Genomic DNA, 14823 nt, shown 5'->3' on the forward strand with positions numbered 1-14823 from the left:
TTCTGAGATATAGATAAAATACAAACTTAAAATTAATGCTAATTAAGTGTTTAAAGGAAAATCTATGTTCATTATGTCTTCGATGTACTAAATACCTGCTGTGAGTCTGCATTTGTTACTATATTTAGCAGTTCCACCTTATACTTTACATTGCGGAATGAAATAGACGATACGAATATAAGAATAATATCCACATTTCGTTCATACGTAACTTTATACATTTAAATAATTCAATATGATCTTATTAGCCTTTTCTCAGCTATCTTAAAGTCGGCTTCCAGTCTAACTGGATGTTATTGCCTATCTGATCTCCTTACCCCAGTAATCTGGGCAACTCGATATCTCTTGGTAAGATTGGTTGCCAGTCTCTTTGTCTTCTGTTGTTACCCATGCACGACCATGGACCGACCGCACCAAGCGTTTGCTTATGATCCTTATGATCGATAGACACATGTGGCTGTTACTCAGACAAGAGTTTCTCTTTCTCATGATCATTAAATCTTTCTCATTCTAAAGTACATAAAAATATTGATTCGACCGGCTTTTAGTTTAACCGAATGCAGCTGAGTGTTTTACAAGGAGTGACTGCCTATCTGACCTCCTCAATCCAGCTACCCGGGCAATTCAATACCTCTTGGTTAGACTGGTGTCAGACTTACTGAATTATGACTACCCGCAATGACAGCCAAGGATGTTCAATGACAGCCGGAACCTACAGTTTAACGTGCCATCCGTAACACAGTCCATGGTGTCCAAGATATGTATACTTAGGTTGACAGTACATACAAACTTAGAAAAGTTGCATTGGTACTTGCCTGACCTGGAATCGAACCCGCGCACATGTTGGGGTCGGCTTCCAGTCTAACCGGATTCAGCTGAGTACTAGTGCTTTACAAGAAGCAACTGCCTATCTGACCTCCTCAACCCAGTTGCCCGGGCAACCCGATACCACTTGGTTAGACTGGTGTCAGACTTACTGGCTTGTGACTACCCGTAACGACTGCCAAGGATGTTCTATGACAGCCAGGACCTATAGTTTAGCGTGCCATTCGAAACACAGTCAATGGTATCTAAGATATACTTAGAAAGTACATACAAACTTAGAAAAGTTGCATTGGTACTTGCCTGACCTGAAATTGAACTCGCGGGCCTCATACTTGAGAGGTTGGCCCTTTATCCACTGGGCCACCATGACTTACATAATGATTATAAAAAAAATAAAAAAAGGAAGACATTGGTGTTATTTTTCAAAGAATATTAGATTACAGTGTTGATCAGCATTGTTTTTTGGCCATATCTCAGAACGGATAAACAATAGAACAAAGCTGTCATAGTAAATGTTGTTTCAGTTAAAAAGACCTATCTATCGATATGTATGGCTTTGTTATTGGTGGCTTTTATCATTATGCCCAATATCTAGTTGGTTGAAATGCTAAACAATAGTAACAATTATGGACCCTAACGGGCACCGCAGGTAGGACTCAGGAGACTTACACTTAGTGGAACTTAGTTTTTCCTCTGAAAACTTGAGATATCAAGAGATTATTAAGTTAACATTAGGTTAACTTTTGCACAGTTTTTGATCTATATCTCAGAACGGACAATCATTTCAGCAAAGCTGTCATAGTAAATGTTGTTCTACATAAAAAGGCCTATCCTATGATATGTATGACATCGCTATTGGTAGGGTATACCAATCTGCCCAATGTCCTTTGATAAATTCTCGAACAAACACTACTTTTATGTCCCAAAACTCAAAAATTTTCGCGCTCGCCTCGCTCGCGGTTTCTTTACTTTCCTCTTAATTTTTTTATCACATGTAGCTACTTTAAATATCCCAATACTCTCAAAAATTCGCACTTCCTTCGCTCGCGGCTTTTTCACTTTTGCCTTTTATTATATCTGTTTAGGACTTTTAGTGATCCAAAACTTAAAAATTTTCGGGCTTGCTTCACTTTACAGTTGTTTTCATTGCCAGTGTCAACATTTTTAGTCTACCCTAGCAAAAAGGTAACGTCGTTTTTAAGTCCTTTTATTAATAAGAAAGTAACTTTTAAGGTTATGGCACATTATAGCGGCACCGCAACAGCACGGCTCCACACCAGCATTTAAGTTATCATTAAATTTAGAGCATTAAATCGTGTATATTATAATATATTTCGTAATGTCAATATGAAAAAGCCAACGGCGAGCAGTCAGCGTGCTTGCCGCTTCCACACAACTCGACTCGCCGCCCGCGTGCTGACCTCATGCGTACAGCGCGCCGACGGCGTGCTAATTGCGCGCCGACGGCGTGCTAATTGCGCGCCGACTCCGAGCTGGCAGCGAAACAACGTCATTACGTCGTGTTCAATCATAACATCAATCATATTCGTCTTAAAATAATATTGAGTTTGCGGTGACAGCAAGCTTACACCTCGCGGACGGCGAGCGGACAGCGCGTGGTTGGCGCGCTGGCAACTAGCCGTAGTCTTAATTCGAGGCGACGCCGTGCTGCAGTCGTGCTGTTGCGGTGCTGCTATAATGTGCCACAAGCTATAGTTTCCATATGAACTTTCTTATTTACGGTACTACTTTAAGTCCCAAAATTTTAATACATAGGCGTCAACAAAGAGTCATACGTACGTTTGGGCTACATTTTAAGTAATTTTTGTTTTGAGTTCTAAAATATTACAAAAAATTTCGCGCTCGCTTCGCTCGCGTAATCAGAAGCTATGTTCCCGTATTTTTGCCTTCACCAACCAGCAATAACTTATGTACGATTGGGCTACATTTTACGTAATTTTTGTTTTGACTTGTTAACTATAGAAAAAAATTCGCGCTCGCTTCGCTCGCGCAATCGGTAACTGCGTATGTCTCTGTTTTTCCTATGGGTTTCAATTGCAGTTGGAGGGCGCGTAGAAATCTCGCCCAGGGCGCTGGTAGAGTTAAAACCGGCACTAAATATAAACGTATAATTGTGTTATTCAATACTAACTTCTGCCAGCGACTTTAATCTTATTTGTATTTTTATGAATAAAAACTTGGCTGTGTTAATTGTTTTGTTTGTTTTTATTATTTTAAAGAATCCGTCTTCAGGTCGCCATAGAACAGGGCCTCGCGAAATCTGTCTTGCCCACATCAAATTTAGGTCTTGCCCCGCCACTGGTCTCTGGGACCCTAACCACCGGCCTCCCCATCTCGCTTTCACACTTCCCGATCTTTCGATCGACTCCACCAGTACCGTCAGTAGGCGTCTAGTTCGTAACGCCATCTCTTCCGGGGCCTACCCCGCCTGCGGTGTCCATCCTGGGGTGGCCATTGGCGACGCCTGACGTGTCCGGCTCAGTTTCATTTGAATGTTGCCGCGTTTCGGCCTACATCAACGACTCTTGTTCTGGAACGTATTACGGTATTCCGCGATGCGATCCGTCCGTTTAATGCCTAAAAGGCTACGTTCCATTGCTCTTTGGCAAACCTTGAGTCTGGACTTCTGACACTCGGTAAGAGACCATGTTTGCGCACCGTAGGTTAGGACGGGCAAGATACACATATGTTAACAATACTTTTAACAAAATACAGTACCTATTGATGACGAATCGGAACTATGCAAAATAAAATATTTTGAACACGTTTTTTATGGATGGCAAATCGGTACAGTGACCAAACTTATACGATAGTTCTACTTTACACTTTTATCATTTTTGCACAGGTATGTCTAACGGAGCGCTGCCGCAGTGGAAGCGCGAACTGCTACAGCGGCGCGCCGCGCGCAGTAGGCCGGCGCAGGCGCCAGCGCAGCCGCCGCCGCCGCCACCACCGCCGCCGCACGATGAAGACGACGAGGAGCTGCGCTACGGGCCCGGCATTGTCAAGCGGCTCAAGTCGCGCTATCTCAGCTTAGCACTGCGCGATGCGCCGCGCCGGCGCCCCTCAGTGCTGCGGCGCGCCGCCTCCCTCGAACACCTGCTGGATGAGCGGCCTCCGCCCGCCCCCGCGCCTCGCACGAACCTGCGCCCACCGCGCCCTGCCTCCGTAGCCGTGCCGCCAGCTATTCTACCTACCAATGCCCGTAGGGACTCTGTAAAGCGTGCGCGCTCCGTAGACGCGCTGAGCCGCCTCGACACACGGGAAGAGCCCCGGGCACCGTCGCCATCGCCACCGCCGCCATTGGCGCCACGCCCGCCACCGCAACCTCGTTCGGCGCGTCCCCCTCGACGACCCACCCCTCTGTTGCGCGAAACTGAACGTCCTCCCCCAGACGTAGTACGTTCGACATTACGAAAGTTCGAAAGTGCACCGACGCGCCGCGCTGCCCCTGCCGCTCGCGTGTCTGCAGTTCTTCGAGGTTTTGAAGGGCCACGAACTTCCACACCAGAACCTCGCGAATCATCAGACGCTCCACCGCTAAGCCCCCGAACACCTAGTCCATTGCCGCCGGCCGAACCCTTGTCTCCCGTGCCGGTAGCTATCACTAATGAAGAGACGGAGAGTTCTCCAGAAGCCGTCAGCTCGCGGCAAGTGTCCAGGGCTGCGCTGGATGGCATAGCTCGCGCCGGCTCCACTGTGCGCTACGCATTCGAAGCTCCTCGTGCGGCCTCACACTTGCCCCCACTAGCGGCCACCAATCAAGTTCTAGTGGGGCGAGCGCGACGAGTCGGTGTAATCCGCCCCATGCCGGCACGTGCCACCGACTCCACCGCCGATGAACCTGTCGAAGAGGCAGATGAAAAGAATTCCGAGCAGGCCACAAGACTTGCGTCTCCCTCCCCGACGCCGGCGGCTGAGTGCGAAATAAATTCGCCCGGTCGATCTGAAAGAAGAGAACCTCCACCCGCAGCTCTGGTAGAACCGATCCCGCGGTCGCCGGTCGAGGCAGTCCGCTCGCCGACCCCGGCCGCACCGCTCTCGGTGGAGCGCAGCCCCAGCCCGGAGCCAAAGCCTAGAGATGTGTCGGAGTCGGTCGTCTCGCCGCTTGTGAACGGCCACGGGATCTCTGAGCGTTCAGTAGACTCCAAACCAGGTGTGTCACGTATCGGCGCGGCGGGCATTGAGCGCGCGTGGAGCGGCTCGGCGGACAAGAAGCCGGAGAGCGCGGGCGGCGGCGCGGCGTGGGCGCGCGGCGGCGGCGCGGCGCGGCGCGCGCGCGGGCCCGCGCCCGCCTGCACCTCGGTCGTGTTCAACTTCTCCAACCGCAAGGAGGTGCCCGACTACATCGAGAACGACGGCATCATCCTGCGCGCCTCCAGGAGAAACAGGATCAAGGTGAGTCTACACTCCGCAAATAATATAGCAAACTTGCTTTTGCCCAGGAAATTTGTCAGTGTTGGTCGGGATTTATAGATACCAGTTGGAATTGTGGGAGTTTCAATTGTACCTATGACAAACCTGTTTTTAAGGGCTTTATGTATGTTTCAAAAAGTTTTGATGAGTGGAATACGTTATAATTATAAAGCGTGCGTTATACGATATTCTAAGGATCTTTTCAGACAGACTGGCTCGGAGTGGAGACCAAATTCTTAACACGTTGAAAATCGAGTACCTTAGTAATTGTAGTAAGGTTTATTTTTGCATGTGCACCGCTTTTGTCATTAAGAATGCTAGAAGGCGCTTGGTGTCAAATAATAAGAGGAGCCGATTCCGGTCTGTGTGAAAAGAAAAATATGCGCCGATGCTCTCCAAGCCGGTCTGTGTGATCGGACCCTAAAGGATTTTTTTCAAAATGCATGGATGCCCAGCCAGATATTTGCAGACCATACACACATTTTGAGAATTTAAACTGTTTTCAACCAATTACTTTAAATAAGCTTTAACACCTAGAGGTCTCGTGCACACAGTATGTAATATTTTCTGTATTTTGCATTCTGCCGTACTTTTAAATGTCAAATTATGATATGGGACGAGTAATGATCGGCATCACCACCTTGTTTTGACACAGTCTATAGTACTGATACTCCTCGGAATCGTCTCTTTTTTGCAAGAAAGCATACACAAACTTCGCAATTAGAAGATTTTTCCAAAATTTGTTTATCGCACAAATATTTGTACACTCAAAAAGTTGCGCCGACTGCACTACGGAATCTCGAAGTTCAAAATGCCGATGTACTGTATCCGTAAAGTATGTACACTAGTTTTGAGACTTTACGTTATGTTAGTGATAGTTACACACATAAATGTAGTTGATCAACAATTATAATGTTTAAGGGTTTATTGATCATTTAACTCTGACATCGTAATATTCATGCAACATACTGAATGCATCGCCTTCTCGAATTATAAAAATGTTAAATGTTGGCACTGATCTCTTATCAGAACTCGTACAAGTGATTAAGTTGTCATAATCAGCCCAAGTGAGAAACTGCCGTTATCGCCGATAAAACATATATGAGCTGTGTTATTCCCTGTATTATTTATGCATTGACGAAACTTCAGCGTCGGTTATCGATTTAGATTTGTCGCACGGATACGAGTGCTCGATAAGATGACTAACACATGTACGTAGGAGGTCGTGCTCCAGTGTCGGGCTGTATGCGTGCACTGTGCTGCGTGCGCTGCGGCCGGTACTTATTACTGCAATTTTGTAAGAATAGAAACGCATGCGACTGAACTCAAGCCGTCGTCAATGACAACGTCAAGCAGGTTTGGGAACAAGTGGCTCGGTCGAGCTGTTACACGGCTCGCTCCGTTTTACGACCGTTGCCATAGAACACTCGGCGATCACGTAACATTCGATATGCAAATATAAAATAGTTTTCTTGAAAAGGTGAAAGTGATAGCATGAGATGGGTGTGATGTGGAAGCGCACGCGGCCGCGGTTCGTCAGGTGAAACCGGCGGGCAACGTGCGCGCGCCCGATCGATGCCCCAATCGAATGGCACTCTCGATTTCGTCAAGATCGCATCCGCTCGAAAGTGTCCTGCGGTCGTGTAGCGCTTCATCACCTCGGAATGTGAACGCCTCGGCCGGCGAGGCTTCCCCGCGCAGGCCTGGCTAGCGTCGGCAAGCGGCGCGCGCGCTGACCCGCGGCGACATTGCTTTCACTGCGTGCCCATGCGCTCGAATCTCGTTACTATGGATGAGCGATTGGTCGAACGTCGTAACCGCTCGTAACTTTATTGCTTTCCAATGCTCTAATCGCACCTGCAACGCTGCTCACGATAACACGTTTGGGTCGAGCTCATGTCTAAATTGTGTAGGATCGCACAACCACTGAAATATACCTTCATGTGTAATGTGTATACTGCCGCAATATAACAATGATAACAAATAAGTTATCCAATGTGATTATGTGAGGATAGAAATGTTCGCAGACGTCAGTTTGAGTGCTAGCTCCAGTCGAGTAGGGACGCGTCCAGTGTACATGCGACAGGTGGTGAGGCGCGCACTCCTCTCGCTCATTTTGCCCTCGTTGAGCTCCGCTCGGGGCGACTTGCTCTTTTTAACATGCCGTTGTATTTCCAGACCGGTTCCGCAGTGAATGAGCACTGCAGCCAATACATACACCTCATTTTAGTGAACTCAAAGCATAAATGGTGATATGCGGTTAATTAAAACAGGTACTCCATTTGTTAGTCTCTGTCGCATAGCATTTGATACAAATGTTTCTAATAATCTCGAATTTGGCTTAATCCTATCTACAGATGAGCTCTGTACCTGCTCCAGGCCAGCATTTTTTTGTTTTTAAATGAAATTTAGTTTATGATAGTGCGAACTTCCTACTTTTTATTCATTGCACCTTTTTTCCATTGTTTTCCTTGTGGAATATGGAAGGTATTCTTAATGCTAGTAGTTCATCTGCAAGAACTTGCAGAGCATTGTATTAATAAACGACTGTTCGGTTATCGCTACACGACGTATTGTGTGGCGTACAAGGAAACGTTGTTAATAATTCTTAAATGATAGCTTTCTAACTCCGACAAAAACTCGTCCGTGGAACGCTCCGAATGCTCCCACACACAATAGACGTGTATTGCCAAAAAAGTGCGTTCTCAGAGCGCGGTGAGAGCGCGGCGCGCCTCCACGAGCGCAGCACGCCTCCACGAGCGCAGCACCAGGCCTGCTCCCGGGGATGTTCTACTACTTAGTAAAATCCGAACAAGTCAACCATGTACATAGATTCTAACTTCTTCGAAACCTGTGAAACCACTGATAAACATCATGTTCATGCGGCAAAGCAAAGTGGGTGTTGCTTGAAATCAGGGGTACAATCAAACTAGTCAACTGATGACTTTCCAAAAATGAACAAAATGATGAAAATGAGCGTGTTGTTGGAGACCCCAGAGAGACTGTTTTGGATATATTTCGTAGTTAACACTTTGTTTATAGAACCCGGACTTATTAAAAAATGCCAGGAGGCTTAGCCTAGAATGTGATTTGTGCGTTTATTCAAATCCAAACATTTAGTTTATTTTTGTAAGCAGTCAATCGTTTTGGACATCTTGTGAACCTAATCGATGTTACTCAATCATTGTAGCTCGTCATCGAACTGTCGAGCTCGGCTCGAGTTGCACATTTACATGTCGACTATTTCACAACAGCCTCGTCAACGAACATAATAATATTATCATAGAAATGTGTTTTCTGTTGTCACAAGCACTGTATCAGTTGTGGCAGCGGGGCGCGAGCCCGTGGCGCCATCGCCGTCCCAGTGTTGACACTGTAGGCTGCAGCTAACCCAAACATGTGCCGCGACTACGTATTTATAAATATGGAACGCTTTCCATTAGCGATTTTAGCACAGTGCAATGTCACATATAACATAAGTAGGTATATCCTTATGATATTTGAAATGGTAACTAATCGATATGACCTCGACAAATGAATAATTTTATACACGAATTAAGAAAAACAAGTATAACCTGCATCATCAAATATCAAAACACCTAGTCACCTTTAAATAAAAAGCAATGTCAGTAGCGCTTGCGGACGAGCTCCGACTAATTTGTCTATAAATCCTCGCATACCTGTGTGCCGCGTGAACACTTAGCTCTCATTACATCGTTATGAAATAAGGCTCGATTACAGGTAAATATACAGATAAGATTCAATATTGTCAAATGGTCAAGTTCAGGTAAGAGTCGGTAATCGGCAAAGACGTTAAACATAATACATAATAGACAAGACAGTGATCAAAGACGTAATCCAAAAGTTACGCTACGCAAATCACTCTGTTATGGTAATACCTACGACTGGACATGATTTATTGTGATCTTTAATTTTATTGGTAATCGCTATTGACATCTTAAAACGGCCAAGTCCGAGTCGGACTCGCGCACGAATGGTCCTCTACAAAAATCAAGTTTGTTCTATGGAGCCCCCTAAAATTATTATTTTGTCATCATTAGTTTTGAATAGGTATTTGTTGTGGACGAACGAACAGCGAAGTCTTAGAAGTAGGATCCCGTTTTACTCTCTACGTACAGGACTCTAAAAAGCATATCTATGGTAATCGCTGATGAAACCAATACGGTAGCCTGGTACGTTAATTAACAATGAGTGCTGAAGTAACGACATGCTGACACCGTTGGCCTAACTGGCATAAGTAATATTGGGTGTAATTGCTTAGAGAAGAAGGTAGTTATTGAAAATCAATGATGTCCTTGTGAGAGCTATGGGCTTAGTCAGCAGTACATTAAGTGATAAACCTGTATCTGATAGGGCGTTATCGGTGATAAGCGGTCGAGCGGGGCACCGGCGCGCACGGCGAGGCCTGCGGCCGTGCCCCGCGCTGGACGGGCCAGCGGCGCGCGGGCGCTCGCAGACTGTCGCGCTCATTGCGAATGCGAAGTGTTCTCGATGTCACTACTGTAGGTACTTTGGGGAACTGTCCCAATTTCACACTTTCAAACGCTTGGTATATGGTTTCGATTTCATATTTAGTTTCTCCACAATATTGAATAGATTCGTGTGTCTACAAAGAAGTCTAGGTATCTACGCGATTCAAATAGGACCCACAACTGAACTACAGCCTGGCATTTTCGTTAAAGACACTCCCATGGTTTACCCGGTGTGCGGAGGACAGCGTCGGTTCGGGTTCGGAGCCTTTTGGGTAAAAACAAACGAAAATTGATTCTCTTTATTATATTACGATAGATTAGAATTAGTATCGAAGTTTTATCTTTATTATGCTCAAATAGAAGACAATGGTATATTAAATATTATTATGCCATTTCGACCTGGAGCACGTTGATTTTTCATTTCGTAAGAGTTCCTAGGTCTAATAAATGTCCCTAATTGTTGATCCATGTTAGGCACGTATGAAACGTTGACACAGGTTGCTTCGGCAGCAGCACGTGAAGCCCGGCGGCGCGCCGTCGGAAATGGTATAATGGCACAAAAACACTGGTGCGGTTATCAACGTTCCGCTCTGGTTGGCGTGTCAGCGCCGCGCGCGCTGCTCTCTACGTGATGTATGATGCGCCGCGTCTCCCCCGCACCCCTCCTACTCTAACTGTATCTCTGCAGTTCCTTTTCTATATTCATTACTCATTGTTCGCAAACATTCAGAGACTACACAATTTATAAAAAAAACTTGATTCCTCTACTGCATGTAGCCGTCGTCGTGTCAGCTGAAACACGTCCGTCCACTGCTGGACAAAGGCCCTTTTTTTAACGACGTCAAAAATCATGAAATGACCCGTCGCGCTGTGGGTTAGCAGCGGTGAGGTAGTGTCAGACTCTTACTGACTAAAAACCGTCGTGTCCCGTCGTAGGCTTTTTATGTACCAGGGCCGCGGTAACTCTTTCGAACAATCCCGTAGCCCCAGCAGGCTTGGCCCTACCGGGCCCCGCTGGGGTTGCTGACATCTCTTTGAGGAGCGCATGAAACAACGCGCGCCGCCGACACGGGTCTGTTGTCTATTGACTAGACAGCCACCCGAACTCACCGCCCACAGATCCACGCCTACGGTGGCCGGAAGTCGTCTCGCGACACCTGGCGCCCGTGGTGTCTACCTGATCCAGCGCGGCGGCCGGGATAAGAGGTGCGAACTCTCTGACGTTCCGCCGCCTCCTTCTCGAGCATGACTGCTTCGCAGAAGGATGCGACGGCATCCCATTCCTTCTCGCCCCGGATCATGGCCTGAACCAGGGCCGGACGCGAGAGGTCGCCGCCGCCTAGAGCTCAAACGAGGACCCGGCGGTGCCCTTCCCACAGGAACACACAAGTGCAGGGCACTCCTGGACTGTGTGGTCCACTATGTCCTCGGGGCTGTCCGAACAGTGGTGACACCCGGGCGCCTCCTCACGACCGATTCGATGCAGGTACCTCCCGAAACAGCCGTGTCCGGTGAGGACCTGCGTCATGCGGTACGTGAGAGAGACTTAAAGTCAAAGTCAAAGTCTTTTATTTGCCAGAATACATAGTACAGAGTATGTTCTTAAATCTAAAGTGACCCATTTACATTCTACCATTACATACGGTATGCAAATATTTGTTATAAAGTTTATATTATACAGAACACCAAGTACAATTAGAAATATGCACTCCCGTAAATGTTGTTACCGCCACTATGGTGGCGTGCCCTGCACTGGGTTGTGACAGTCGCTCCCTCCAGACCACCATGAGATCGCGCCAGAGCTTCGCCCGCTGCGCGACAACTTACCGCGGCAAAATGGCGTAGCGTAGCACACCACGCTGACGCCGCTAGGGAAGTCGGCGCGCAGCACCTAGTCATAGCCGATGTTCCACAAGAACGGCCCCAGAACCGATCCCTGCGGAACACCGCACTAGGGCATGCAATTTCAGTAAATTAAAAATTCGGTAATAATTTTATTTTTACCGGTAAGACGGTAATTTTTGAATTTTTAAAAAATGTGATATTATAACAATAAGATTGGGTAATCTAAACGCAAAGAATAAATAAAAATACAAGGTGCAAATAGCTTTTGTGACGTGGTCCGTAACAAAAAAAAATGTGGTAAATATGTAATATAATATGTATGTTAGTCTTTAAGGTATATATCTATGGGCCTAAGCAGCCTGAAAATAAAGAGATTTGAAAAAAATATGTCAGTACCATCCGTACGCGATGTCGCCGACAAAATGCAAGAGAAACGGCTCCGATAAAAAGGAGACCACCCGAATACATCGCCAATGTACCCACGATATACCCGGCTAAAGGCGTAGAGACAGGCCGAAAGTGTGGTGGTTGAGTGTCGTAATGAATGACATGAAAATCTACGAACTCGAAGAGGAAGATGTCGTGGATAGAGTTAAGTGGAAGAAGAAGATACAGAAAGCGGACCCCGTCACAAGACGGGATAAACGCTAAGAATTGCCGTGAAGTGAAAGGCCTTTTCATGGTAAATCGTAGGCATTTTATTGACCGGGGTCGCCGTAACTCTTTCGAACAATCCCGCAGCCCCGGCAGGTCTTGGCCCTGCTGGGCCCTGCTGTGTTTGCTGATATCTTCTTGAGGAGCGCGCGGAACAACGCACGTCGCCGACACGGGTCTGTTGTCTAAAAATAGAAATGAGCGATGAGCCACCCGAACTCACAAGAGTTGCAGTTCCCTCCCCTGGAGTTGCATCAGGGGGGCACTCCGGTTTTTGTTTGTTTACACGCAAAAACAGTTTTGTTTGCATGCACACAGACCTCTGTGCCGACTACAACACTGAGATCTACTCATTACTATGCATTACGATAAAGCTAAACTTAAACGAGCTTATCGATAGCGATTCTTAAAAATCGGTTCTATTCGGATAGATAAACTTAAACTAACTTAGTTTAGTAAACATTGTCGGCCACTACTTGACATCTCGCATATTAATCAAATCACAATGTTTATAATATTTATTTATTTATTTAATACTTCTTGCACATATAGTACAACGGCGGACATAACGCCTAAGGCGTTCTCTACCAGTCTACCTTTGGGTGGCGGAGAGAAAGTGTTGGTAGGTGCAAACAAAACCGAAAAACTAGTATGAGACATAAACCTACATATATTAAAATACACAAATAAGTTAATAATAATATATATGTATATATATAACTATATAAATATAGCTTTAATTTGTGGCCAACACGGAAATTAACAAGCGTCGCAATTAGTGTCAGTGCCAGTAACTGTTATCAGTACAGCGAGAACTAGTTTAGATTGGTGGCCGGCCAGCCGACCAACAGTTACTACTATACAGTAGTTATTCAATGACACATTTGTAATTGATTTTAGAGCAGAGGTCGGCACTAATGGCATTGGTAGCTGGTAGCGCCAGCAGGCGTTTACTTTCTCTCGCGGCGACGTATTTGGCGGCGCCATGAGACGTCGCCATGGACCGCAATATTTCGAATCGTCGTCGTGAACACATGGGACTCCTTTGCCCTGTCATCGTGAACACATGGGACTCCTGTGTCCTTGTTGTCTGCTTACCAAAACATACATACTTACTGTCTTCTATAGGTTTTTTTATGTAATTACAGCACTTTACTGTGAGATCAATCAGCAACCGGACATTTCGTAACGTTATGTAGTGTATCTTTCCATTTTCCAAATGAAAAGCATTGCAATAACGAGTGTAGTGCTTCGTTAAAGTTACTTAACACGTTATTTAGGCGCGAGTTCACCGTCAACTTAAACTTTTACCGTCTTACCACAAAAACTTTTAAACGTCAGTTTAAGACTTGTCTAAAAAAATGTCAAATTATGACGTTGACATACGGTTCATTTTGCAGCCAAAATTTTTTTAGACAAGTGGAAAACAGGGGTTAAAGTTTTTGTAGTAAGGCCACAACTGTTTTCTTAGAACACCCGTTCACCGTGATTTCACACAGTATTTAAAACAGTTGTTTTAAGAAAAACGGACTCTCAATCTTAAATATGATCAGACATTGATGTGAGAGCAATGAGTAGGGATGTGTCCAGCTGCGCAGGTAGTTCGCATGCAAGACTAACCTAAAGCATGGGCGGAGTGCCTGTGCCGTGCGTACGCGCAGTTACATAAGCGATGCTATTGAATGTCAGCGGTTAGTGTGTCGGCCTCGCCAGGCTCAGTGCAGTGCGCTCGGCCCTGCGCTAATCCTGCAACATTTCAAAGTGAATCTCTGAAAAACTGATTACAATAGGCAAAGCGACCGCAAAAATAAACTATAAGTACAAAAAAGTAAATTATTATTAAAAAAACAAAATACCCGACTGCACACTAAAAAAAGAGTAAAACAAGCCCCACAATAATATTTAATTTATAAATATTGATGGAAAGCATCGCAGGCGGGGACCAACAGAGGCTTATTTATAGTCATTTCGGTTGTGCACCATTTAGCAGAATTTTCGTTGGTGGCGGTCAAGGTGGTCCCCGCCTGCGATGCTTTCCATCAATATTTATAAATTAAATATTATTGTGGGGCTTGTTTTACTCTTTTTTTAGTGTGCAGTCGGGTATTTTGTTTTTTTAATAATAATTCTTTTATTTATAACTTTTTAGCTGTTTTTATTTAACGAAAATGTTGTAGATGTAGAAGACTATGTATATGTAAGTACCATTTTAAATTATTTCGACGACATTTGGCTTTAGATTACGAGTGATGTTACTCCGCAACATAAATTTACCGCCAATCTGGACTGTTGGTAGTGAAGAAGAAAAAGAATTAGGTGAGTCATTACTGCTGAAGACCGTCAACGACGTGTGCCCTTATGCGTGTGCCCGCATTCGGGCTGTATACTCGAGCATATCCCCCTCCGCACCGCGCCGCGCGCCGCATGCCAGGCCACGCCCTATCTTTTTGCTTGCTAACGCATGAGTTGCTTTGCGTTGACGCAGAATTAACATGTTCCCGTGGGAATTTTGAGAAAAAACGTATCCTATATTAATTATTACTCCCGTGATTGAAATGAATCTAATGAT

The 14823-nt window shown here is 45.6% G+C and overlaps 1 protein-coding gene across 4 annotated transcripts in view; it reads left to right on the plus strand.

Annotated features, from left to right (window-relative positions):
- The window catches only part of LOC124637867 (formin-like protein 5), a 50437-nt gene that overhangs the window by 7069 nt on the left and 28545 nt on the right, over positions 1 to 14823 (plus strand). For all 4 annotated transcript variants that reach the window (XM_047174591.1, XM_047174608.1, XM_047174619.1 and 1 more), the window contains one exon: positions 3692 to 5244. In XM_047174591.1, coding sequence (XP_047030547.1) covers positions 3692 to 5244 — 1553 coding nt within the window. The remainder of the gene's footprint in view (positions 1 to 3691; positions 5245 to 14823) is intronic.

The sequence above is a fragment of the Helicoverpa zea genome, chromosome 2 (genome assembly GCF_022581195.2).
Source record: "Helicoverpa zea isolate HzStark_Cry1AcR chromosome 2, ilHelZeax1.1, whole genome shotgun sequence".
NCBI classification, from domain to species: domain Eukaryota; kingdom Metazoa; phylum Arthropoda; class Insecta; order Lepidoptera; family Noctuidae; genus Helicoverpa; species Helicoverpa zea.